We start from the raw sequence: 24,935 nt of genomic DNA, 5'->3' as shown, positions 1-24,935 counted from the left end.
ACTAGGCAGGCCGTATATGGGGTGGTTTTGCCAGTTCCTTCCCCGGCCTTTCTTTACCCCCCAGCGTATGCCGGGTAGATGTATAGAAGTCTTTATTTATTCACGTGCCACTGTTTACTCAAGAGGATTCCTCAGACAACTCTTGAAATGTATCATTGATTTTTGTTACATCTAGTGGACATGCCCTAGAATGACAAGCCTCTTTGGAAAAAGGCTTTTGCGCTACTGCTACCCTGTCAGTCCAATGCAAATAATTTATTTATTTATTAAATAGATATCCCACCCTTCCTCCCAGTGGAGGAATACAATTCAACCTACTTTACTTGGACATTTGGTGAAATAAGACAGTTGGAATATTTGGCCTAACTCTCTGCAGCAAAAATTCTGACCACAAATAGATGGCAAGACCCTAAACACCTTGTGCTGAAACACTGGATTGCAAAAAGTTGGGGAATTTCCAAAACAGCAGAGCAGACAGAAGTTCAGTCATTAGATGGAAACCTCCCAAACCAAAGACATTTCAGAAAGCTCACTTTCCTTTTATCAATTTTATGAACATCAAATTCAGTCTGGACATTTGCTCTCATACAAGGGTAACTATCTGATTGCCATGCTATCTAGGCAGCAATCCTAAGACTTCTCAAGGCACTCCTGGATTGAGTGGGATGCCAGACTTATGAGGGGGCTGCATTTTGCCAGTGGGCTATGCATTCTGTTGCCCTGGGGTGCACCCAGAGCTTGGAAAAGTTACTTTTTTTGAACTACAACTCCCATCAGCCCCAGCCAGCATGGCCACTGGATTGGGCTGATGGGAGTTGTAGTTCAAAAAAAGTAACCGCTCTGGGTGCAACACACTCACAGAGATGAGCTGGATGCAGGAAGAAAGCACTTGTCTGAACTGTCCAAGCTGTTACATCAGCCTTCGCCAACTTGGAGGTTAAGGCTATCAGTGGCTACTAGCCTTGGTGGCTATGCTCTGCCCCCATAGTCAGAGGCAGCATGCTTCCAAATACCAGTTGCTGGAAACGGCAGGAGGGGAGAGTGCTCTTGAGTTCAGGTCCTGCTTGTGGGCTTCCTGTGGGCAACCTGTTGGCTGCTGTGAGAACACAATGCTGGAGTAGATGGGCCATTAGCCTGATCCTGCAGGCTCTTCTTATGTTCTTATGGTGCCCTTAAGATGTGTTGGGCTACAGCTCCCATCAGCCACAGGCTGCTCGGCCATTCTGGTTGGAACTGATGGGATGTGTAGTCCAGGAGTGGGGAACCACTTTCAGTCAGACAGCTGGATCTGAAAGTGGCCAACCCCTCCACCTGTCAATCACCTGATGTCATATTACAGGCACAGAAAATGTAAATCTGTGGCTGCCAAGGAACAATCTGGAGTGTATTCCCAATTGTTTTGCAGCCACGGATCTACCATTGGTGCTGTCTGAATTTGGTGCCTCTTCCTACCACACTGCTTTCAGCAGGGACTGGATATACTTGGAAGTGATTGAGAGCTTCTGAGTGTATCTGATCCCTGCAACAGGGTAAGGGGCCAAATTTAAAAGGCAAAAATGTAGCTGCAAAGGAATGTTGCTTTGCAGCTGTGACTTCATTTGCTTGCAGTTGTGGCTTTACCTACTATGTACCTGATCTCGTATGATGTCAAGTGATGGACAGGTGCATGTGGCTCTGTCTCACGGGCCAAAGAGGGAGGCCTGGTGGGCTGAATTAGGTATACAGGATGGAGGTTCCCAACTGCTGTGGTAGTCCAAATCATCTAGAGAGCACCAAGTTGGTGAAGGCTATGCTCTGTCTTATCAGAAATAGCAAATAAGAAGAGACTCCTAGGCTTCATTCTAACCTCTAATCTGTTGACAATTTTCTTCTTAATGGCATTCTGAGCAGCTGCGTTGGTGGCTACCCGAAGGCCTTCAGCCGCTTCGCGAAGCCTCTGCTGTTGGTCTTCATTTTCTGGGTTTGCTGCAGCTCCCTGGGAGAATTGATCATACATACAAAATAAGAGAGTTTAATGTTGCAGCTTAAAATTCTCAGAGGGCCACTCCTGATGCGCCAGGTGACACACAGCCTTCACCTGTACCCTGCCAGCCTCCCTTTTAAATGCCTCCTTAAGTCACTGACCTATTTCTAGGCCTTGCACATCACACACACAACTACGCGCATATGCATCTGCCAGAACAGAATAATCTGTTGCTGCTGCTTGTTGAGTTTAAATTTAATTTGCAAATTTAACTCCTGGAAAATGAGAGGGAGGGCCCTCAGAACACTGATAGGGGTGGACAAAGCTAGCCCACTCATGCACACAGCTCCCCTCCCCTCTGAGTGCGCAGAGAAGTCCTGAAGAGGGCTCGTGGTATCGGAGGCACAAAACCACACCTGGAGAGTGACAAAACTCTTCACAATAATAAACTAAATAATTAGAGTTTGGTCAGAAACTCAATTTTCCACTTAGATATTTAAGAGAACCTTCTTAAGAGGATTACAGATGCAAGGCAATGTTTTGTTTCCCAAATTAAATAAAAAGCCCCCCTCTCAATAAATTTGGTATAATCTCCTGTTAATATGTTGCTGGGATTTTGACTTAGATGCTCCATGGAAACGCCACAGAATTATATCTACGTGTCCAGAGTCCCCTTCAGCCTAGTGACTTGTGCTGGTACCTTTGCAGCTTCAACCATCCGGGCTGTGGAATCAGCCAGAAGTTTAGCAGCTGCCAGGAGTTTCTTGGAGTTTTCCATGTCAACCTCTGCCTCGGCATCTGACCTCATGGCGTTCACGAGATCCGAAGTAGCTTGAGCTAGGACCCTAGCCTGGCGGACCATTTCACCTACAACAGTATTGAGTTAAAAATCTGCTTTTTATCTCTCCTTTATTGCTCCAGTTCACACACATTCCTGTCTTCCTAGCCGGTTCTTGTTTCCTACAGGCTGCATCCTGAGACAACACACACAATACACTCTTGTGAGCGTGCCTGTTCTTTGAAAATTGCCATGCGGAGAGCTGCCCTCATTTATGAATCCCATATCTGTTATCTTTTCGGAGCCAGGTCAAGACTTCCCTCTTCTCCCAAGCATGTGTTTTTAAATTGCTTTTTAAAAATGTGTTTTTAAATTTGTATATTTGTTTTTAATGTTCTTAATTGCTGTAAACCGCCCAGAGAGCTTCGGCTATGGGGTGGTATACAAATGCAATAATAAATAAATAAATACAGCCAGTGCCAACTGGACCAGACCCAGGGTCAGGGAAGCCTGTGGAGAGCCTCCAAATACTGCTGGACCCCCTCTTCCATCAGCCCCAATCAGCCCAGCCAATCACCAGGGATTATCAAAGCTGCAGTCTGAAGGGCCACAGGCCCCCCCACCCCCAGACTAGACAATACAATTTGGCTCAATGGTCTGTCCTGGTAAAAGGCAGATCCACAAATTTAAAATGCATTGCAGGTTGTTTTATTCACATTTAGTTATTTAAACATCTGAATACCACCTCCTCATAGCATTCTTGAGGCAGTGCATAAAGATTAATTATAACATACCAAGAAAAGCATGATAAAATAAAAATTCAACTAATAACTTAAGCAGAGATAAACAAATTATAACAACACACTGAAATTAGACAACAGCAAAGGCCTGGGAAGACAAAGCATGTTTTTCAGAGGTGCCAAGACATCATCAGTGTCAGTCTGAGCTTGGAAGGAAGATGATTCCAGAGAAAGGGCACCACTACAGAAAAGGCCGTACCTCCGCTAGTTGCAAACTAAGGGTAGGAATCAATATTTATAAAGAAATAGTTTTCTTGAATATAATAAATATTGCTATTGGCTTGGCACTTACATGGTACCATATATAATTGATATATACTATATAACAGGGGTTGATATATACTATATAACAGGGGTTGATATATACTATATAACAGGGGTTGATATATATTATATAACAGGGCCACCAAGGGTCCACCATGAGTCCACATTCAATATTCCAACTCAAAATCCATGAATATCCATATTGATTCCATGAATATCCATATTGATTTTTAATTGCATTTTTTGGTTCTTTTATTGTATTTTATTGGAATGCAAATTATAATACTATAAAAGGCAATATATAAGATATAAAAGAAGCAATTAAAATCCGATAAAAATCATGCAGCATCTAGCACAGGGCATTAGAACTCCTTCAACAGGCAGGAAAAAATATCAATAAGGGGTCCACCAAGCCCCTCAGCAATTTTCACGTGGTCCATGGGGGGAAAAAGTTGGGGAACCCCTGCTGTACAATATATAATATAACAGAGATTATATACGGTGCTATGTAAGTGCCCATCAGATAATGGGCAGTGGGAGTGTGGCTCGTTCCAGGAGCACGAAGCTGTTTGCATTCAAACCACTGCTAAAAGGGAGGGGGGAGGCTCCAGTTTAGCAGTGGTTTCAGTGCAAACCCCTCTATGATTTTGGAGCAAGGTGTGCTGTTACTGCTGGAGCTTTCTTTAAGCTCCCATTTGTTCCTTTGTAGCCACAGGGGTACCTGCCCTACACCTGATGTCACTTCTGGCAGCAGGTGTGGGGTAGGTGGGGATGCTTTGGCTGGGCCAAATTTGACCCAGAGGCAGAGATTCGCCATCTGCTATATGTACAGTACTGGACACTGTATATATACACACCAAACTTGCATTCCAGCAGTTAAGGCAGGTAAGTTGTATTAAGCCTACTTTATGTTTCTACCTGTGACTTTAATTGTTTTAAACACCATATTATTTGACTGATGCATTGTTTTATTAATTGATCTATAAACTGCTTTGAAATCATTTACAGTAAAACATGATCTATAAATATTGGATAACAACAACAACAACAACAACAACAACAACAATATACTTGACACCAGTGGAAACTGGTGGCTCCGATGTCAGTGGGGCAGTGAATCCACTCCAGGTTTTAGTCCGAACTTCCAAGGAGCTGTCCAAAGTGTCTTCACTGACATCAGAGCCACCAGTTTCCATTGTCTGATACTTATACAGCACCAAATACAGTCCTTACAACAACCTTGTAAGGTAGGTCAAGGACAATGTTACAACTGCCCCCCACCCTCCCATCAAAGCTGACGCCATGTTCAAGCAGCTTACCAGCATCCCCCATGGAACTGAAGATGCTCTCGGTGACGCACATGATAGTGTCGGTGGCCTGATCGTAACGCCCGATGGGCTCCCCTCGGCTAGCAAATTGGCGGACGTGCAGCAGGAGCTCATTCAAGGCCTGGCTCACCACGCTGGCAGCTGCACTGACCTGCTTGAGCAGTTCTGTGTCCTCTGTGGCAGCCTGGCAGGCTCGGACACAATTCTCTACGGAACGATCCACCAGCTTCCCAGCCTCTATCAACTGCTCCTGACACACAGGGGAACTGATGGTTGGACTCACAACCTACAGTGAAAACACAGATTAACCATGTTTTAATTACGAAAACTGGGCAGAATGGACTACATTGTTTTTATCCTGCCTGTCCTCCACAGAGCCCCCCCTTTGGTCTTCACAACAATCCTATGAGGTAAGCCACACCAAGAGAGAGACTGACCATCCCAAGGTCACCCAGTGAACTTCACAGCTGAGGAAGAATTCGAACCTTGGTCTGTTCCTGGTCCTAGTTGACACTCTCACTGCTATACCACACTGGCTCTCAAGAGAGGCGATAAAGTGTAATGCTGAAATACTCCTGAACCAGTGTGGTGCAATGGACAGAAGCTGGTTGGCCATTTATCATAGTTGCCTTCTGCACCGAGCAGGGGGTCAGACTAGATGCCCCCAATGACACTTCCAATTCCATGATTCTATCACTCTGAAAAGACCTGGGTTCAGCCTCTCATAAGCCATGCAAAAAGAATCAGTAGTTGGCTGCTTCCCTGGGCCAAACCCAGTCTTTTTTTGGGTTCAGCCAGTATAGCCAATGGTCAATTATGGGATTTATTTATTTATTTATTTATTCAGCTTATATTCTGCCCGACTAGCAAACAGCTCTCTGGGCGGCAAACATAGCAACATATACAATCTTGAGGGATCTTGAGTCCAGCAACCTCTGGAGGGCTGGAGGCTTCCTATCTCCGTTTTAGATGATGCCCCGCCCTCTCCAAATTGCCCATTTAGGGATGGAAGAACGAATGATACATGTTTTTATACTGTTATGAACTGTTTTTAAACCGTGTGCATTTTTGTTTTTTTTAAAATGTTTTCTCACTGATGTGTGCCACCCTGGGCTCCTCCAGGAGGAAGGCTGGGATATATGCTGAACGAATAAATAAATGGGTTTGGGGGAAGCTGCTAGGGAGGGAAGGTCCATGACAGGAAGGGGTTTGGCTCACCACTCCCATCTCCCTGAATCACTTAGTCATTTCTTAATTATTTCTATTTATATAGAAGAGGAGGGGAAAGGGATTGCGCACACTGCTGCCTCACTCAGAGGTAGCCAACATGGTGTCTCCAGATGTTGCTAGACTACAGCTCCCATCAGCCTCAGTCAGCACGGCCAATCGTCAGGGATGATGGCAGCGGAAGTCCACAACATTTGGAGGCATCAGGTTGGTGAAGGCTGTGCTAAATAATGTCAACATCTATCGAGAAATCAGTTTGCGTGCCAAAACACTTCCCCAGAGATGAGAAAGGTATCTAATAATGCTTATCTTTTACTACCCCATTTCATTCACTCCAGATGCTTCACTGTTTGGGTCATTTTCTCTCGTAATCTAGGCCTCTTGTCACCTGACAAGTGGTTACCGACAGAATATTCCGGAAGCGCCCTGATACCCAAATCACACCTTTGCACAAGCCACCAGCTGGGAGGTGGAGAGGGCACACTGTGTAGCAGCAGCGATCACTCTGTTCTGCAGAACTGCGTCTTCAGCCACTTGAGCCACGTTCTTGGCCTTCAAGACCAACATGGCGGCAGCATTGGCAACAGCTTTGGCAAGACTCATCAGCACATCCTGGGGAAAAGGAGGAGCCAAGGGAAAGGAAAAGGGTTTCAAGCTTATTTCAGCTTTATCTCCAACACAGACTCAAAATGTTATCATCACGAAGGGTAAGTCATGATGTTCTGAAAGCTAAGAGTATTTTTTTTACAATGATACAAACTGTTGTTGCTAATCATCATCATCATCATCTAAAAGCTACAGATAAGAATAGAAAATATGCTTATGGAACTGAAAGACACTTCTATTGCAGCCACAATATTTAACTGATTAATTGGTTGCATTAACCAGCTAAGTTTTAATTGACTAAAAAAAATCGTAAGTGATGTTCTACTCAATCCAGACTGGAAAGGGAGAAGCACAAGTGACACCTTCACCTGGAATCGTTCATCCGTTTCATTCTCTCCGATCTGCCTGAGAAGATCCCCACTGGCTTGCCCGATGCTCCCGGCGGCTGTCAGGACTGTCTGGCGAGGCTAGGAAGGCAGCAGCGGAACAGGAAATTATTATTGTTTTTAATGTTTTTAATTGTTGTAAACTGCCCACAGAGCTTCGGCTATGGGGCGGTATACAAATGCAATCAATCAATCAATCAACCAATAAGGAAGAACTTCAGTAGGCACCAAAAAGACAACCACAACAGCATTTGTCTAATATTTAAAGGGAGGGAATTCCAAAGGGTATGTGCCGTAACGCTAAAGGCCTGATTCTTATAGTGTGTGGAACAGACTTCCTGATGAGATGGCCTCTGCAGGAGGCCCTCACCTGCAGAGCACAGTGATCGGCTGGGTATGTAAAAAATGAGATGATCTTTCAGATATTCTGGCCCTAAGCTGTACAGAGCTTTATACACCAAAACCAGCACCCTTGAACTTAGCCTGGTAATTAATTGTCAGACAGTGTAATCCTTTCAGCAGTGGGGTGACATGTGGGTGATATCCTGCCCTAGTGAGCAGTTGAGCCACAAGCAACTGCATTTTGCACCAACAGCAGCTTCCTGGACCAACCTCAAGGGCAGCACCACATAGAAAGCATTGCAGTAATCCAGCCTGGAGTTTACCAGCACATGGATGAGAGTGGTCAAGCTATGCTGGTCCAGAAATGGCTGCAGCTGTCTTACAAGTTGAAGTGGGTAAAAAGGCATTCCTAGCCACTGAGATCACCTGTGCCTCTAGGGACAGAGATGGGTCCAGGAGTACCCACAGACTACAAACCTGTTTTCCGGGGGAGTATGACTCCATCCAAAGCAGGCAATTGATGACTTATATCAGGAACCACTCACCCACAGAGACTCTATCTTGTCAGGTTAGGTTACGTTATTAGGCTATTACAAGGAAGAGAAGTTCTCAGAGCACTCGTCCTTCAGAACATTGACAGGACACATTATGGCACACGGGGCAGAGCAGGCCTGTTAGCCAAAATGTGCTGAATGAGCTGTAGGGCATCATCCATTTCATCTGCCAGGAAATTCTCCTGTGTAAGCATTGCTGAAACAAATATTTTCTTGTGCCTTTCCCAACTCTCCTTCTTCAGCTACTCTTTGTCAGTCAGTTATTAACTTTACACCTTTTATTCAGGCTTCTTGCCTCTGAACTCCCTCGTCCCTTAAACTTCTCTGCATCATGTCTTAGGTCCCCAGCCTATTCTTGTGAAAGGTTTTAAACTTATCTGAATGAGCATAAGAACACAAGAAGAGCTGTGCTGGATCAGGCCAGTGACACATCTAGTTCAGCATCCTGTTCTTACAGTGGCCAACCAGATGCCCATGGGAAGCCAGCAAGCAGGACCCGAGTGCAAGAACACTCTCCCCTACTCTGATTTCTCAAAACTAGTATTTGGAAGCAAACTTCCTCTCACTATGGAGGCAAAGCATAGCCATCATGTCCAGTTGGTGATCATCGACTCTTGTGGGAGCGAATTCCATAGTTTAACTTTGCGCTGTGTGAAGAAGCACTTTCTTTTGTTGTCCTGAATCTTTCAACATTCAACTTCACTGGAAGACCACAAGTTTTAGTGTTACGAGAGACAGAGAAATGTTTTTCTCTGTTCACTTTCTCTATACACTTCTATTATGTCACCTCTTACCGAATGCTCTGGACATAATATATCTCGACTTCAGCAAAACATTTGACAAAGTGCCCCATGATATTCTGATTAGCAACCTAGCTAAATATGGGCTGGATGACACAACTATTTTGTAACAATTTTGTACCATCTGCAAATCTGATAAGCGTTCCATGCACCTCCTCATCCAACTCATTAATAAAATTAATAAAAATGTTAAAGAGCGCTGGGCGCAGGACTGGGCCCTGCAGTACCCCACTGATCACCTCCCCCCAGTTCAAGAAGGAACTATTGATAAGCACTCTTTGAGTATGATTCTGTAGCCAACTGTGGATCCACCTGATAGTTGTTCCATCCAGCACACATTTAGCTACCTTGCTAATCAGAAAATCATGGGGCACTTTGTCAAAAGCCTTGCTGAGGTCAAGAAAGCCACCTGTCCGGTGTGCTTTAACTTGGATTCCTGCATTGAGCAGGGGGTTGGACTCTGTGGCTTTATAGGCCCTTTCCAACTCTACTATTTTATGATTCTATGATACTCGCCTTTTGTCTAAACCAAAAAGCCCCAAATGCTGCAATCTTTCCTCGTAGGGGAGTCGCTCCATCTCCTTGATCCTTTTGGTTGCCCTTTTCTGAACCTTTCCAGCTCCACAATACCCTTTTTGAGGTGAGGTGACCAGAACTGTATACAGTATTCCATGTGTAGTCACACCATAGATTTATACAACGGTATTATGATATCGGCAATTTTATTTTCAATACCTTTCCTAATGATCCCTAGCATGGAATTTGCCTTTTTCACAGCTGCTGCACATTGAGTCAACATATTCATCGAACTATGACTACAAGCCCAAGGTCTTGTACCTGGTCAGTCACTGCCAATTCAGACTCCATGAGCGTATATGTGAAATTTATTTATTTATTTATTTAATTACATTTCTAAACCGCCCTATAGCAACAGCTCTCAGGGCGGTGTACAACAAGATAAAACCACATTTTAAAATACGAACAAGTGTGGATTACGCCATACAATTATAAAACATATTTAAAAACAAAAGTAGAATGAAAATAAAATAAAAATTACAATTTCAGTTAAATTAAATTAAAATAAAATTAAAATGCCTGGGCAAAGAGGTAGGTTTTTACCTGGCGCCGAAAGGATAACAAGGAAGGCGCCAGGCGTATCTCATCTGGGAGGGCATTCCATAGTTCGGGGGCCACCACTGAAAAGGCCCTAGATCTAATTACTGTTCTCCGGGCCTCCCAATGAGTTGGGACCCGGAGAAGGGCTTTAGACGTCGAGCGGAGTGAACGGGTAGGTACATAGCGAGAGAGGCGTTCCATCAGATATTGCAGTCCAATGCCGTTAAGGGCTTTATAGGTAAGAACCAACACTTTGAATCTGGCCCGGAAACATATTGGAAGCCAGTGCAGTTGGGCCAAAATAGGTGTTATGTTGTCAAATTTCTTCGTCCCAGTAAGAACTCTGGCAGCAGCATTCTGCACTAGCTGAAGTTTCCGAATCGTCTTCAAAGGTAACCCTACGTAGAGAGCATTACAGTAGTCCAATCTAGAGGTTACCAGAGCGTGAATAACTGAGGCGAGGTTCTCCCTGTCCAGATAGGGTCGTAGTTGGGCTACCAGCCGAAGCTGGTAGAACGCATTCCGTGCCACCGAGGCAACCTGGGCCTCAAGTGACAGGAGCGGATCTAATAAGACCCCCAAACTACGGACCTGCTCCTTTAGGGGGAGTGTAACCCCATCTAGGGTAGGTCTGACATCAACCATCTGGGTAGAGGGCCCCCCCACCAACAGCATCTCAGTCTTGTCAGGATTGAGTTTCAGTTTGTTAGCTCTCATCCAGTCCACTATCGCGGCCAGGCAGCGGTTTAGTACATTAACAGCCTCACCTGAAGAAGATGAAAAGGAGAAGTAGAGCTGCGTATCATCAGCATATTGCTGGAAACGCACTCCAAAACTCCTGATGACCTCGCCCAGCGGCTTCATATAGATATTAAAGAGCATGGGGGACAGAACTGAGCCCTGCGGGACCCCATATTGGAGCACCCAGGGACTCAAGTAGTGCTCCCCAAGCATAACCTTCTGGAGACGATTCTCAAGATAGGAGCACAGCCACCGCCAAGCAGTGCCTCCAACGCCTAAATCCGCGAGTCGCCCCAGAAGGATACCATGGTCAATGGTATCAAAAGCCGCCGAGAGATCAAGGAGAACCAACAGAGCTACACTCCCTCTGTCTTTCTCCCGACAGAGGTCATCATACAGGGCGACCAAGGCCGTTTCCGTACCAAACCCCGGCCAAAAGCCGGATTGAAATGGATCCAGATAATCAGTTTCATCCAGAAGGGCCTGGAGTTGGCGAGCGACCACGCGCTCTAGAACCTTGCCCAGAAATGGAACATTTGCTACCGGCCTATAGTTGTTAAAATTGTCAGGGTCCAAGGAGGGCTTTTTTAGGAGCGGTCTCACCACCGCCTGTTTCAGGCAAAGTGGGACCACTCCCTTTCGTAAGGAGGCATTAATCACCTCCTTGGCCCATCCGGCTGTTCCATTCCTGCTAGCTTTTATTAGCCACGAGGGGCAAGGATCCAGAGCAGAAATTTTTTTGCTCTGATTTATTAGAGAAAGTAAGATTTTCTAGATTGCCAGAATGTTTCAGAAACTGGATCAATCATAAGTTGAACCTGGCCTGGTATTGGCTAAGCCTGACTCTCTTTTTCTCTTTCCATTGACAGCTTCCCCTTCCTTCCTAGAAATTGGACTCAAAACTGTTCAGTTCCCTGCGCAACTGAACATTCCATGCTGAACATGACCGTGGCAGTTAGCATTAGTGACTTCACTGCCACAAGCAAGATAGAGTATCAATTTCCAGGAAAGCAAGAGAGAACTACCATGGCATAGAGAGAAATATGTAGTACTCATTCCAAACTCCATATTAGGGCAATATCTTTATTAGGCCAACCAAAATGTTACAAAACTGAGTGCAAGCTTTCAGGTTTTCGAGAACTCTTTGGGAGAACTCAAAAGCTTGCACACTAATTTGTGACATCTTGGCTGGCCTAGTAATTGTATTGCCCCAATATGGATTTTGGATTTTTTTCCCTTATGGGCTTACATAGCCACCTTTACTTTGTGCATGACTTAACACACATTCACTCACTCACTTGGTATTAGAACTGCTACAGCATTTCTCTAAAACCTAGAAACCTGAAAGTGATATACACATGAGTCCAAGACTTCCTAATTACTAGAAAAATCTGGAAATTGGTATGCCTGGCCACTTCCAGGCTGTCGCTATTTTGTGGGTGAGATTCAATTGTATGCTGGTAAATTTAGGTTGCACAGTTAAAGTAGATTTGGCACTCTTGCACAACAAACATGCTTCTAAAATAATAATTATAATCATAATAATGATGACTTTTTGTAGTAAGAAAAGTGATGGAAAAATGCACTAGAAAGTGTGGATAATGGTAACATTAGCAACTTCACATAACCTCCACACAAACAAATCAGAATGAATGCTCAATAAACAGGTCATCTGGAAAAGCCCTACCCACCTGCGTCTCTCTAATCAGGAAACATGAAAATGCTTAATTCATTACCAGACTGCTGAAACCTCGTTATGTTCTATGAATATTCAAATTTAAACACTGACCTTCAAAACCAAAACTAATGTTCATGGCAAGACCCAAAGAAAAACAATTTCTTGTTTTGAGGATTTCTTTCAGTATATCAAATGTGATGCTAAATTTCAGGAAAGGAATTATAAACATGTGCATCTGTGAATCTTGATACACATATAGGACTCAGAATGTGAATTCCGATGGGGAAAATACAGCTCTGACCATCTGTGGCCTAACAGAAACCTTGTCCAGTTGTATATGTGGGCCCCAGGTTGAACTGGGCAGGCTAGCGCCAGGCATGACTGTGCCATTGGGCACCAGAGTGCTGCAGGCCCGGCCCATTGTGGTGCTCCCCAACAACACCCCCTGCTCAGAGCAGTCGGCATGAGCTTAAATAGGCCCAGCAGCCCCACCTCCTGCATTGCTATGTCTTGGGTGGTGGGAGGTATGCATGTGGTAGCCTGGGAGTGCTGCCTGGGAGGGTGGAGCTCCCACTCTGCGATCCGCGGCAGCACTGGCCTGGCTGCAAATCATGCCCTGCAACCTGACACTGCCACAGATCACAGAACAGGAGCTCCACCCTCCTAGCCCCATTCTAAGAAGAGGCCCTTCTGAGCCACCGGGGCCCTTGGCCTGTACCTCACCTGGCTGCCCGCTGGCACTGGGCCTGGAGGTGAACATGGGGAAATTCCCAATTCATGCCCCAATTCGTGAAATTCTAGAGAGTTCCAAAGGGTAAGTTGATAGCTAGGAACTCATATGGGGGAGGGAGAGAGAGCGCTGAAGCACTGAATATTGGTTTCAAGACAGGATCTAGTAAGAAGCAGACCTGAGGAAAGCCATTCTGGGGAGTCCGGGGGAAGGCAAGGAGACTCAAATCACTTTCACGGCAAAAATCACTCTCTACACCAGGATTGGCCATTGTGGTGTCCTCCAGAGACTGTTGGACTCCATCGGCCATCAGCTCCAGCCAGCATGGCTAATGGTCAGGGAGAACAATGGGGTTTGTTGTCCAGCAATATTTAGAAGGGCACCAGGTTAGGGAAAGGTGATCAGAAAAGCACCATGTTGGTGACCCCTGCTCTATACTATCCTTTAACAGGGGTTAGGTCAGCTTGCTATTGGGTAGCATCCTAAAAAAGTTGTGCAGTTTTTCAGTTTTCAACATATTTGGTCCTTAATATCCCATGCCAAAACTCTGCGTTTCTGCTCTGTAATTATGAATGGCTCTTTGGTCTCACCTCTCCTGATGTTGGCTCCACAGCCTTCAGCAAGTCTGAAACAGCCCCTGCTAGCGTTCGAGCAGCTTTCAGTAAGTCCTCCCCACTCCCCACTTCATCATCTATGAGTGCAGCAAGAAGCTTGACGCCTTTGGACATTTCGGTGAGGTTTGAAGAGATGGTGGTGATTGCGCATCCCACAGCAGTGTAGTCAGTGTCAACTGGATCACCTGCCAAACAGGAAGAGTCAGCCATGGATGTGTCAGAAAGTGAAAAAAGCCTCTAAAGCCAACACAGAGACCAGATAACAAATGATTTTATTTTTGCTAAGGCAGGATTTGGGAACTTGGCACATTCCAGAAGTTGTTGATATCCACCAGCATTGGGAGGTCTGCAGGTCTCCTATCCCTAGCCTATATCCCATAGAAGCCTTCCCCAACCTGATGCGGTCTAGACGTTGTTGGACTACAACTCCCATCATCCATCACCATTGCCAATTCCGGCTGGGGTGACGTTCTCTGACTCTGCGTCACTGCCTCTTGGCGTTTTAACTCTTGATGGCTTGACAAGTGTTGTTTATTGTTTTAATGGAGCCATAGTTTTATTTTTGTTATATTACATTCTTCTTTATAGACATTTTGGTTATTTCTTAATAGAAAAAGCAGGTTATAAAAATGAACTGAACTAAACTTAAAACCAGAGCTTGGAAAAGTAACTTTTCCAAGCTCTGCTTAAAACAAAGCATGTCCTCCTGCAAAAGAACAAGGAGGATTTAAGAGATCATCGGCAAAGATCCCAGGTAAACCTGATGAATTAAAGTTTTCTGCCAGGAGTTGAACTATGTGGAACTGGCAATCCACGGTTTGTATTTGCCCTGCAAACCAAGAGGACTCTGACCTGGTCTAAGGCAGCCTCCTATCTTCTTAAGGGTTCTTTGTGTAGTGCCTAACCATGGTTTAGCATTCTATCTGAATCAGCCCTTAGTCTCCCATTTCTTCCCCATAAAGGACCTTAATCACCTGGAGAACAGGAGACTCTCAAATATCCCATAAGCCAGCATAACATCACAAAGAAATCCACACATCCAAAAGCATTCTGGCACGATCAGCTGCTGCCATGTTACCTGCTGTAAGATTCACGACGGAAGCAGTTCCTGCAGTGATGGCATCAACCTGAGAGTGTATTTCGTGTTTGGATTCATCCACTTTATTCTGCACCCAAACCCTGGAGGCCTAGAAAGCACAGGAAAGTCAGAGTCACCTGGAAGAGGCATTCTTCAGGGAGGGCAGGAGAGCCCAAATGAGAGGTGGGGACGGGGGAGGAGTTTGTTCTGTCCAATGTTTGTAGTGGACTGACCCGATTCAGCAGTTCCAAACTTGATCATGGATCAGAACCCAACTCCCAATCAGATTGTGCATTTTTCTGGATTTCGCAATGCAGTTCTGGTACATAAGAAGTAGGCATTTGTAGTAGAAACATTTATTTTATAGAAATATGTTGAAAACTGCATATTTCAGGGGGTTGTGTACAATTTAAATGTAGATGGTTTATGTGTTCTTTCAATAAATCTGAACAAAATACAATGGAAAAGATCTATGACTGAGCGTCAGCGGGGATGAAACAGGAGGATCTGCCCAATCCTACTCAGAGGAGGCCATGATGCAGGCAAGAAAGCTCTCTTAGACAAGCGGATGCTGAGTGTCATTCAGGGCAGCAGTCCCCAAGGAGGCAGACAGGTCTGACCTCCCAGCAGGGCACAATGCACAGTAAGTTCTCCTGCACAAATCCTGTTTACACAAATAAGAGCTGTCCAGAAAAAAGATCCCACCCACCCCTGCTCCTAAGAGCCAATGAGAAGGGCTCCTTCATCCATGGGTGAATCCAGGAGTTCCTTACAGGGAGGGATATCCAACTGCCTGCTGAGAATTACCAGATTTAAGACTGCTTTGCATCCAGGAGAAAGAGCATGTTTGTGAAGAACATAAGAAGAGCCTGCTGGATCAGGCCAGTGGCCCATCTAGTCCAGCATCCTGTTCTCACAGTGGCCAGCCAGATGCCCCAAAGGGACGCCCGCAAGCAGGACCTGAGCACAAGAGCACTCTCCCCTCCTGCGGTTTCCAGCATCAGGCGTTCAGAAGCTTACTGCCTCTGACAGCGGGAGCAGAACAGACCCATTGCGGCTAGTAGCCACTGATAGCCTTGTCGTCCATGAATTTGTCTAATCCTCTTTTAAAGACATCCAGGTTGGTGGCCCTCACTGCCTCCTGTGGGAACAAATTCCAGAGTTTAACTACGTGCTGCGTGAAGAAACGCTTTCTTTTGTCTATTCTGGATCTTTCAACATTCAGCTTCGTTGGATGACTACGAGTTCCAGTGTTATCAAAGAGGCAGAAAAGCTTTTCTCTCTACACTTCCTCCCGCCATGCATAAGTTTATACCCCTCTGCCATGTCACCTGTTACTTGCCTTTTCTCTAAACTAAAAAGCCCTGAATGCTGCAGCCTTTCTTCTTTGGGGAGTCGCTCCATCCCCCTGATCATTTTGGTTGCCATTTTCTGAATCTTTTCTAGCTCTACAATATCCTTTTTGAGGTGAGGCGACCAGAACTGTACACACTATTCCAAACACAGCCACATCATAGATTTACCTAATGGCATTATGATATCGGCAGTTTTATTTTCAATTCCCAATGATCCCTAGCATGGAATTTCTCTTTTTTCTTATTCTTCCATATTTTCCTTTCAAAATACAGGATAAGTATCTGCACACAAGGAAAAAGGAGCAAGCTGTCACAAAGCCTATCTCAAACTGATATCTGCTGGGCCAGCCAAAGACATTTTGCCACCTAAGGCAAAGGATAAGATGAGCACCTCCATCCCGAAATCCACATTCTGAAGCTGATTGCTCTGGCAGAAGATTCCCATTTCAACACTGGTAATGGGGCAACAGGCAAGTTTAAGGGGTGTGTCGCTGGCCCTGTGCAGAGACAGCTCCAATCTCTAATGGAGGAGAATTGCCAAGGTCTGCCACCACTGTCGCCCCCAAAGCTTCTGCCTCCTGAAGCAATTACCTCACCCTGCTTAACAGCAGGGCTGGCTCTGGATTTCTGAAAGGTGTGCCTCACTCCTCCCTACTGCCCACTGGCTGAACTTACCATGTCATTTCCTAAAGGTGGAAGGTTATCCACTTCAGTGAGGTCGGCCTGCGCTTGCTGGACGGCGTGCATGCTGGTGTTGATTGTTCCCATCAAGGCCTGCTGAGCAGAGGTCTGGGAAGAAAGGGGGGAGCAAGGATGTCAGGGGCAGTTCGCAAGCACTACACTCTTGGGCAGATTTTCAGAAAAAGGCTCCTCCTCGTCCCCACCGACAAGGAGTACGCTGCAAAACAACAAGGCCAAAGACTCAAGAGCAACAGGAACGAGCTGAGTATGTGCTGAAGGAGCTGTCCCACCAGTTCAGGACAGAAGAATCGGGGTGATTTTAGAAGTGGATTCTACAACAATGAAATCTGCCAAAAACGTTTAGAGAAAGAGATAATATATGCATAGGGGTGGGGGGGAGAGCGAGAGGCTGGCCATCATCGTAATTATAATTGCCTCATGAAGAGAGAGTGTGTTGGCCACATGCCAGCCAGGCAAAAGCAGTCAAGAGGGACATGGAACAGGGAAGGTGAGGGGAGATAGTCCCAAGGGCTGGACAGAGAGGCCGGGAGGGGTGCATATTTGGCACATGTGTCCGAGGCTCTCCACCCCTCATTTACACTTTTCTCTTTGTGTGTGTCCGTGGGAAAACAGAGGAAGAATGTACAAAGTACATCAAGTACAAAGGCTATTTGTGACAGGTGGGCATGATGCTTCTTCTCAGTGGAGAGATGCAAACATGGCTTTGAATCTCTCATCTGGGAAAATTTCCCCAGACAGTGGCTGCTGGTGGCTCCATGTCAGCGGGGCAGTGCAATGCGCTCTGAGTTTTGCTGAAGCACCTTGGACAGCTCTTGAAAGTTCAGACTAAAACCTGGAGCAGATTCCACTGCTCCACTGAATGGAGCCACTGCCCCCAGAGTCCTTGCACTGCACCAGGTTCATCAGCAAACATTTCTGAATCCTGATTGTTGTATACTTCAAAAGGGTACACCAGGGAACACTCAACTGATGGAATGTCCCAGTGTTCTCAGTGTACCATCCAATTGGGAATAACGACCTTGGGCTGGCGGTGACAGCAAGAAACATAAGCTCAGCTGACATTTTCTTTAACTTCTTAGCTTTCAGATGCCTAACGCAAAAATGAAGCCAGTAAAGAGGTGGAGGAAATCAATCAATTCAGAGTTTTAACTCTTATGCACTCGTGACACAAACCACCGCTTATCTTTATATGACGGTCCACAGTCAGTGTTCCAAAGTGAAGCACAGCCCAAGTCAGTGAGCTGGCTAGATGGAGCAACAGTCTGACCTGGTATGAGGTGGCTTCTTAGGGTCCTAACACCCTTCTCCACCTACACCCAAAAATGTGTCTCTGAAAGAGCTGTTCTGGGGGAGGGGGAGCCAGGTGGTCACAGGAAAAGGTTCAGTGCAGATATATTTGCATACAATATCAACATACAAACTCCCCCCAGCAAAGGACATTTCTGGGGGTTGCTTACCAAGGGAGGCATGTGCCCCCTGTGCATTTGGCCAACTACCACCTGCTGCTGGGGAGAAGGCATGCTGCCAACGTTGAATGTCTCTGGTCCAGTGGAGCCTGAACGCATGACAGCCGGCAGCGCAACGGAGCCATGCTCCACCTTTCCCGTTCGGTTGAACTGCTGCTGCAAGATAGTCGATCTGCAAAGGAGAGCATAGGATCGGCCTCTGGAATTTCTTTTTTTTAAAAAAAATGTGTTTTTTAACCCTGTCCTTCCTTTAAGAAGCAGCAGAAATCATCCCCCTGCCCCTGCAAAGCGTGTTAGGCTGGCAGATAGTGATTGGCCAAAGGCTCCAGTGAAATCTTTGTGGTTCAACGGAGCATTGAACCCAGGTTCTCCAGCTACACTGGCTGTCTACAGCAGGGGTGGGGAACATTTTTCAGCCCAAGGGCTGCATACTCTTGGAGGCAACCTTCCAGGGCCACATGCCAGGGAAGGTTTGTGCTTGGCTCCACATTAATGTAGCGGAGGCAGAGCAGAGGAGGAAGTGCCAATGGCCTCTCCCTGTGCCACATTTCCCCAAGCACACACGGAGAGATGCAAGCCAACCCAGCCCTCCCTTGTGCTGCTGCTTCTTGGCTGACAAGTTCACAATGCAAAATTAAACTTGGAATTCATTTGAACTCATGCTACCCAGAAACTACAAAAGCCATGGCACTGATGTGGGAAAAAGAAACTGCAACATAAACAGCATGCAAAAAATAAATAAAAATACTGGTGCTATTTCAAGTGAATAAAAACAATACGCCCAGTGGTGCAAACGGCATTTCAACACACACACAAAAAGCTGAGATCATCATGAGTGTTGAAATAGCAAGTTAGGGGAAGACTACAGGCTTTTGCAATCTACTTTGTTTATTCCTGAAGTCAGGCACAAAATGGCAGCTTAGATAGGGGGAACTGAGGAACAGAATGCTCAACTCAGGTATTTGTGTTCAGTCCCAAAACTGAACTCTCTGTCTTTTCACAGAAACATCCACTCTGGATTTCCCGCTAAGCTTTCTTCATTAGTGCACTCATTTTGAAGGGAAAAGCCTACAAAACCTTACCACTCTATGGCAAAGCACCCAGAGATCTACCAGCAGATCAGCCATCTACCTTCTTCCCATCCCCGCTTTGTTCACAGCATCCAAATGGTCTTCAGTCCATGCTCTAGCCATTGTGCAAGTCCTCAGTGTACCAGAAGGCACTCACAAAGAGGTGGGGCAACAGGCAAAATATTAATAGCAATGGGTGCAGGCCACTTAGTGCTGCTGCTTAATTATTTATTTAATAACAACAACACTGCAATCCTAACCGTATCTACTCAGAAGCAAGTCCTATTTAATTCAATGGGTCTCCCTCAGAGGTAAGTAGGGACAGGACTGCATCCTTATTCCCTTATCGCTAATGGGTAAAATTAAGGATGAAAGAATAATGCTTAGTCAAAAACCACTTTAGTGACTCCAGCAGAGACACGTTTTCCCGTCAGGTCTTCCAGGCTCTCGGATCTGGCCATTTGACACTTTGCTACTTCAGTGTGGAACTGCTCACTGCCACATGTGGGAACGTACTTTTTAGGCGATACAGATTCTTCCAACATTGTAGATTCTTCATCCCCTTCCAGTCCAAACCGGTCCTTGCTTTGCTTCTGCAGAAGAGGAGAGATCCAAGAGGCCTTCCATTGTTACCTTATCTTCATAAATTCATCCCATTTTGCATGCTAAAAGTTGCTTGTCCTAAACCGCTGGGACCCAACCCTGAATCTATTGTCTGCAGACTCCACATTAAGCAGCCTGAGTATCACTTTGCCCACAGACATGCATCATTATGTCCTCATGTTTGTTCTGTTCACATCCTGCTGCATGGAGATGTCTACCTGCCCACATGCTCACCAATTCTCCAGGACCCATTGGCTAGAATAGAGATCACCAACTTTTTAGGCCCAGTTTTTGATTGAGAGCTGTTGGTGCCACACACTCTGCTTGTCCCCACCCCACCCCTGAAAGACAGGAGAGAAAGCACACGCGGGCGCGCACACACAGTCACACACAGCTTTTGTAGAATTCAGATTCAGTACAATAAAGCTGAGCATTCAAAAACACAGAGATGAAAGAGGAAGTGGGAAAGAGTGTCACTCTTCCAACTTCCTCCTTCAGCTGTGTGAACTTTTCAGGAGAAGAAAAGGTAACCACCCTCACCATCTCATGACAAAGGGGGCAATGAGTAATGGGGGCTCAAGTTTTTGTGAGCACCAGGGAAGACCTCAGTGGGTGCCATCGTAGTGACCGCTGGACTAGATCTACACATTTGGCAGCAGAGTTGGGTCTGTGAACACTTGCAAAGCAGTGGGGTGAAAAGGTGGCTGAAGCAGAGAACCAGTGGGCTGAGGGACACATTTCGCCTTTTCCCCACCTGCTATTCCCCCTCCCCACATTAATCTCCCTACAAAAGCCTCTTTTCCTATGATTCTCTCTCTCTCTCTCTGTCCACACACATCCGGAACCCTGGCTGGAGGGTTAGGGCAGCATGGAGGACAGGAGAGGGGTTAAGCATGCAGCCTTCTACCCACAATTTCCTTGGTGCCAACTTGCCCCACTGCTTTGCGGTTATTTGGCAGGTAGTTGGAACTATCACTGGACATGTAGTTCAGGCATTTGGGCAGCACACAGCAGAATTCTCCTTTGTGGAGCGCAATAGCCTGACGGCTTAAATTCTGCAGTTCCTTGGGGTTTATGGCATTTAATTTTTCTTGGCCACGATCCAAAGAGCTACTCCAAGTGCGCCCAGAGGCTGGAGATCTGTTTTGCTTTGTACAGCAGAACGCTCCTTAGTCTCCAAGGCGTTTAGCAACATGACATAAAGGGCCATCATACATCCTCATGGGAGCACTGAACTGGGTGCCCACTTCTTCTAGGCCCCAGTCTGTGAATATAACTCAACATCTTAACCAGAGTTTTACAACTGTGTGTTTTACAACTGCCCAGACCTTGAACCTCAGGTCTCCTCAGAGGAGGAGCAAGGGCAGCAGAACCCACCAGCAGATCTCCACACTGCCACCCACTGATTACCATTAATGTAAGAATAACCTGCTGGATCCTGCCAATGGCCCACCTAGGGCAGCATCCTGATCTCACAGTGGCCAATCAGATGCCTGGAACCAGAACCTGACTGCAAGAGCACTCTCCCGTCCTGAGGTTTCAGAACCAACTGCTATTTGGGAGCGTACCACCACTGACCATGCATAGCCTTCATGACTAATAGCCATTGATAGCCTTATCCTCCATGAATTCTTACAAAGCCATCCAAGCTGGTGGCCATCACTGCCTCCTGTGGGAGCAAATTCCATAGTTTAATTGTGAGCTGCATGAAGAAGTCCTTTGTTTTGTCTGTCCTGACTAGTCACAGCTTTACTTTGATTGAAGACAACTGGAACAGAACATGCTGAATTCTGGGGGTCTTAATTTGTAAAAAGAAAAAAAATCTCCTTGCTGCCAATGATCCTGAGGAATCATTGGATTTGGACCTCCCTGACCCAGCACTGGACATCCTCACAGCACCTCCCTGGGATCCTGGCTGGCTCAGACCCTCTCAGGAGCAGTGGAGATGGTGAGGCAGGCAGGTGCTTGAAGGCTGCCACCAATGGGCCGGCTTAGCTGCAGGTGATGCTCTTGGGAAGCACCTGGAAGCCCTTGCCCCAATCACAGCATGACTGAGAGCCACTCTTCCTGCTGAAGGCACCTAGTCTGGGAATGCCTTCAAACCTGGCAGCACCTCTTGCCCTGGAAGACGTCAACAGGAGTGCACAGCTCTCTCAAGTCCCAAAGTGAAATTTGACTGGATCCTACCCTTATCTCCAAGGCAAATAGAGATGCACAGCCTTCATTTTCCTCCAGTCCAAAAAGGCTGGAGCTTGAAGTGGGGGTGAGAATGGTTGCTTCAACAACAAAGCAGCTCACACTCAGCACTGCACAGCTCTCTGTACGCTGGCTGCAAATCCAGGAGGCCGGTATGAGAACTCTGCACCACTGAAGTGAGCATAGTGCTTTTACTACACAGCCAGTCAGCGTTGAAAAGAAAAATAACAGTCCCCCAGCTGCAGCATTGGGGGACCCCCTGGCCTGTGCAGGGCCCCGGGCCCCTGCCCGCTAGTCCGGCCCTTAGTGGCACCATTGCTCAAGGGAAATATCATTGGGAGATTAGGAGGGGGGAAAAAAGTTTGGCTGAACCATGCTCTACCTATCCAGTCCCAGACAAAGCCAGAAACTTCTTTCTCACACAGCAAAGTACTCTTAGTTTGCGTTCACATTTATTTACACTGATACATAAACCCAGCCAATATCACAGACTCATCCTCACACCTGAAGTCTTTCAACAAAACTGCGTGAAAATGTTATTTTCCCAAAAGACGTCTGAGGATTTACCTTCTTGAGGATGATGTCAATGTAACCTGCAATTAGCTGAGAGATCTGTTCGCCTTCAGTGGTTTGTACCGAGTAGTAGCTTTCTTGATACTCGCCAAAATCCTAAGGAAATGAGATGTTGGTGCTTTCAAGATCACTCATTATTAGCACCATTCTACAGATGTGAAATGGAAGCAGAGAGTAAATGCTCAAGGACAGACAAGCCGGGCAAATCTTAAAGCACGGTCCTCCGAATTAAACACCAGCCTTGGTTTACTCAGGCTACCTTAGCTTCCAGGAAAGGTTGCCGCTTTTATTTTATTCCAGGATCTGGCTCACACACAGAGTGGGCACAGCAGTTTCCCATCTAGTGGGGCACAGGAGAGGGGCAGAGCTCATGGGGCAGAAGAGCACCTGCCCTTCATCCAGAAGATCCCAGGTCCAATCATCACCAGCCTCTTGAGCAGGTTGCAGGGCCAAACAACTGCAGATAGCACCCCAAGGGACAGACAGATGAGGGAAGGAATTGGTGTCTGAATGATGTGGCAAGGCTCTTTATAAAGTGTTGGCCTTAGTTGGGGTGGTGGCGGAAGAGTGCCGCTTGAGCTCCACTCCAGGCAGCAAAGCGTCTTGGAGCCATCCGAGTTGCCGCCAGATTAGACAATGGCAGGTGAGATGGCGAAGAAGTCTGGCCTGGTATCAGGAGCTTTCTATGGGATAAGCTTGAGGTTTGCATGATCACACATGCAGGCCCTACACAGCAGGGCCCCCTTTTTCATTCATTGAATACCGCCAATACGTTGCCTCATTCAGAGTCAGACCCCTGGCTACCTCGCTCAGTATTATGTATCCTGGCGGGGGGGGGGAATCTCAGGCCTGGGAGTCAAATGCAGCCCTCCAGGTCTCTCTGTGTGGCCCTTGGGACTCTCCCCAGGCAGCAGCCCTTGCGGACCCGGCTCCAGCATCTCCCTCAAGTGCTACTGCCTGGCTGGCAGTTGTCTCTGCCTTTGATTGGTGCGCATAGCAACCTCTGACTTGTGTGCAGCTGGAATGGGCCTATGTTGAGCCTCCACTCCCCCACGAGGGCCAGGGAAAGGGAAGACATGAGTTTCAGGTTTCTCAGCTGTCAGAAGGCGCGGAAGACCAAGGAGTTGTTGAGTCTCAGCAAGACCCTGGGAGGGGGAGTGAAGTTGACTCCAGGCCAATTCCCATGGATGGCGCGGTCTCCGAAGAGGAGAGTGCGCCGCCCCCAGACAGGTCGGACGAGCCGTTGGCAGATATTTCAGAGGGGGCATTGACTCCCCCCTCACCAAGTGGCTCTCGGAATGCCTCAAGAGTGTCACCGGCCCCTGACCTTGAGCCAGTTGCTAAGGAGACGGTTCTTGCGGACGAGCAGTTGGAAGCACACACCCCATCACCCCGCTCTCGACGCCACCAGAAGCAGACAGGACAGAGGCAGGACTTGCGAAGGAGCCAGAGATTACGACCTAAAACTTTTCCTACTTAAGATGGCAGCTCTCTGGCTTGAGCTGCTGAGTCAACTTTCTTCACACGTTGCAGAGCATGTCTAGAGTGCAGTTAGGGAATTTTAGTGAGCTAGCTTAGAGGTTTCTATGAAGCGCACTGCTTTTGATGTATCCTTTACTTTAATAGAACAAGACTTAATTGCACCTGCGTCTCAGCCTCGTGAATCCCGCTCTGAACAGGACAGTCTACTGTACAGAATAAAGAGTCTGTTGCTCCACCCACTTTTCCCTCTGGCCCTGCCCACCCCTGGCATGCAGCCCCTGGAAGGCTGCTCATCAGACGTGCACTGTTTACACTGACTGGCAGTGGCTTTCTAGAAGGAGTGATGAACCCCTGGTGTGTAGGCTAGGAGCAAGCCCACCCGTCAAAGCCTTTTCTCTTTGGTCCTTTTTTTGTTGGTGTAGCTACATACCAACTTTGGCAGTGGTGTGACTGCAGCAGCGGCATCTTTGCAGCGGCGAAAAT

The 24,935-nt window shown here is 46.7% G+C and overlaps 1 protein-coding gene across 8 annotated transcripts in view; it reads right to left on the bottom strand.

The window, feature by feature from the left end:
* The window catches only part of TLN2 (talin 2), a 232,395-nt gene that overhangs the window by 90,544 nt on the left and 116,916 nt on the right, over positions 1 to 24,935 (bottom strand). For all 8 annotated transcript variants that reach the window (XM_061595996.1, XM_061595999.1, XM_061595994.1 and 5 more), the window contains 11 exons: positions 22,965 to 23,066; positions 20,115 to 20,191; positions 18,520 to 18,700; positions 17,036 to 17,149; positions 15,006 to 15,114; positions 13,904 to 14,112; positions 7,335 to 7,433; positions 6,805 to 6,972; positions 5,125 to 5,419; positions 2,664 to 2,830; positions 1,847 to 1,975 (listed from right to left, as the gene is read on the bottom strand). In XM_061595996.1, the coding sequence (XP_061451980.1) occupies positions 1,847 to 1,975; positions 2,664 to 2,830; positions 5,125 to 5,419; positions 6,805 to 6,972; positions 7,335 to 7,433; positions 13,904 to 14,112; positions 15,006 to 15,114; positions 17,036 to 17,149; positions 18,520 to 18,700; positions 20,115 to 20,191; positions 22,965 to 23,066 (1,650 nt within the window). The remainder of the gene's footprint in view (positions 1 to 1,846; positions 1,976 to 2,663; positions 2,831 to 5,124; positions 5,420 to 6,804; positions 6,973 to 7,334; positions 7,434 to 13,903; positions 14,113 to 15,005; positions 15,115 to 17,035; positions 17,150 to 18,519; positions 18,701 to 20,114; positions 20,192 to 22,964; positions 23,067 to 24,935) is intronic.

Source organism: Rhineura floridana, chromosome 14, assembly GCF_030035675.1.
Source record: "Rhineura floridana isolate rRhiFlo1 chromosome 14, rRhiFlo1.hap2, whole genome shotgun sequence".
Taxonomy (NCBI): Eukaryota; Metazoa; Chordata; class Lepidosauria; order Squamata; family Rhineuridae; genus Rhineura; species Rhineura floridana.
Note: the sequence above shows the minus strand (reverse complement) of the source record. Positions and strands in the feature narration are given on the sequence as shown.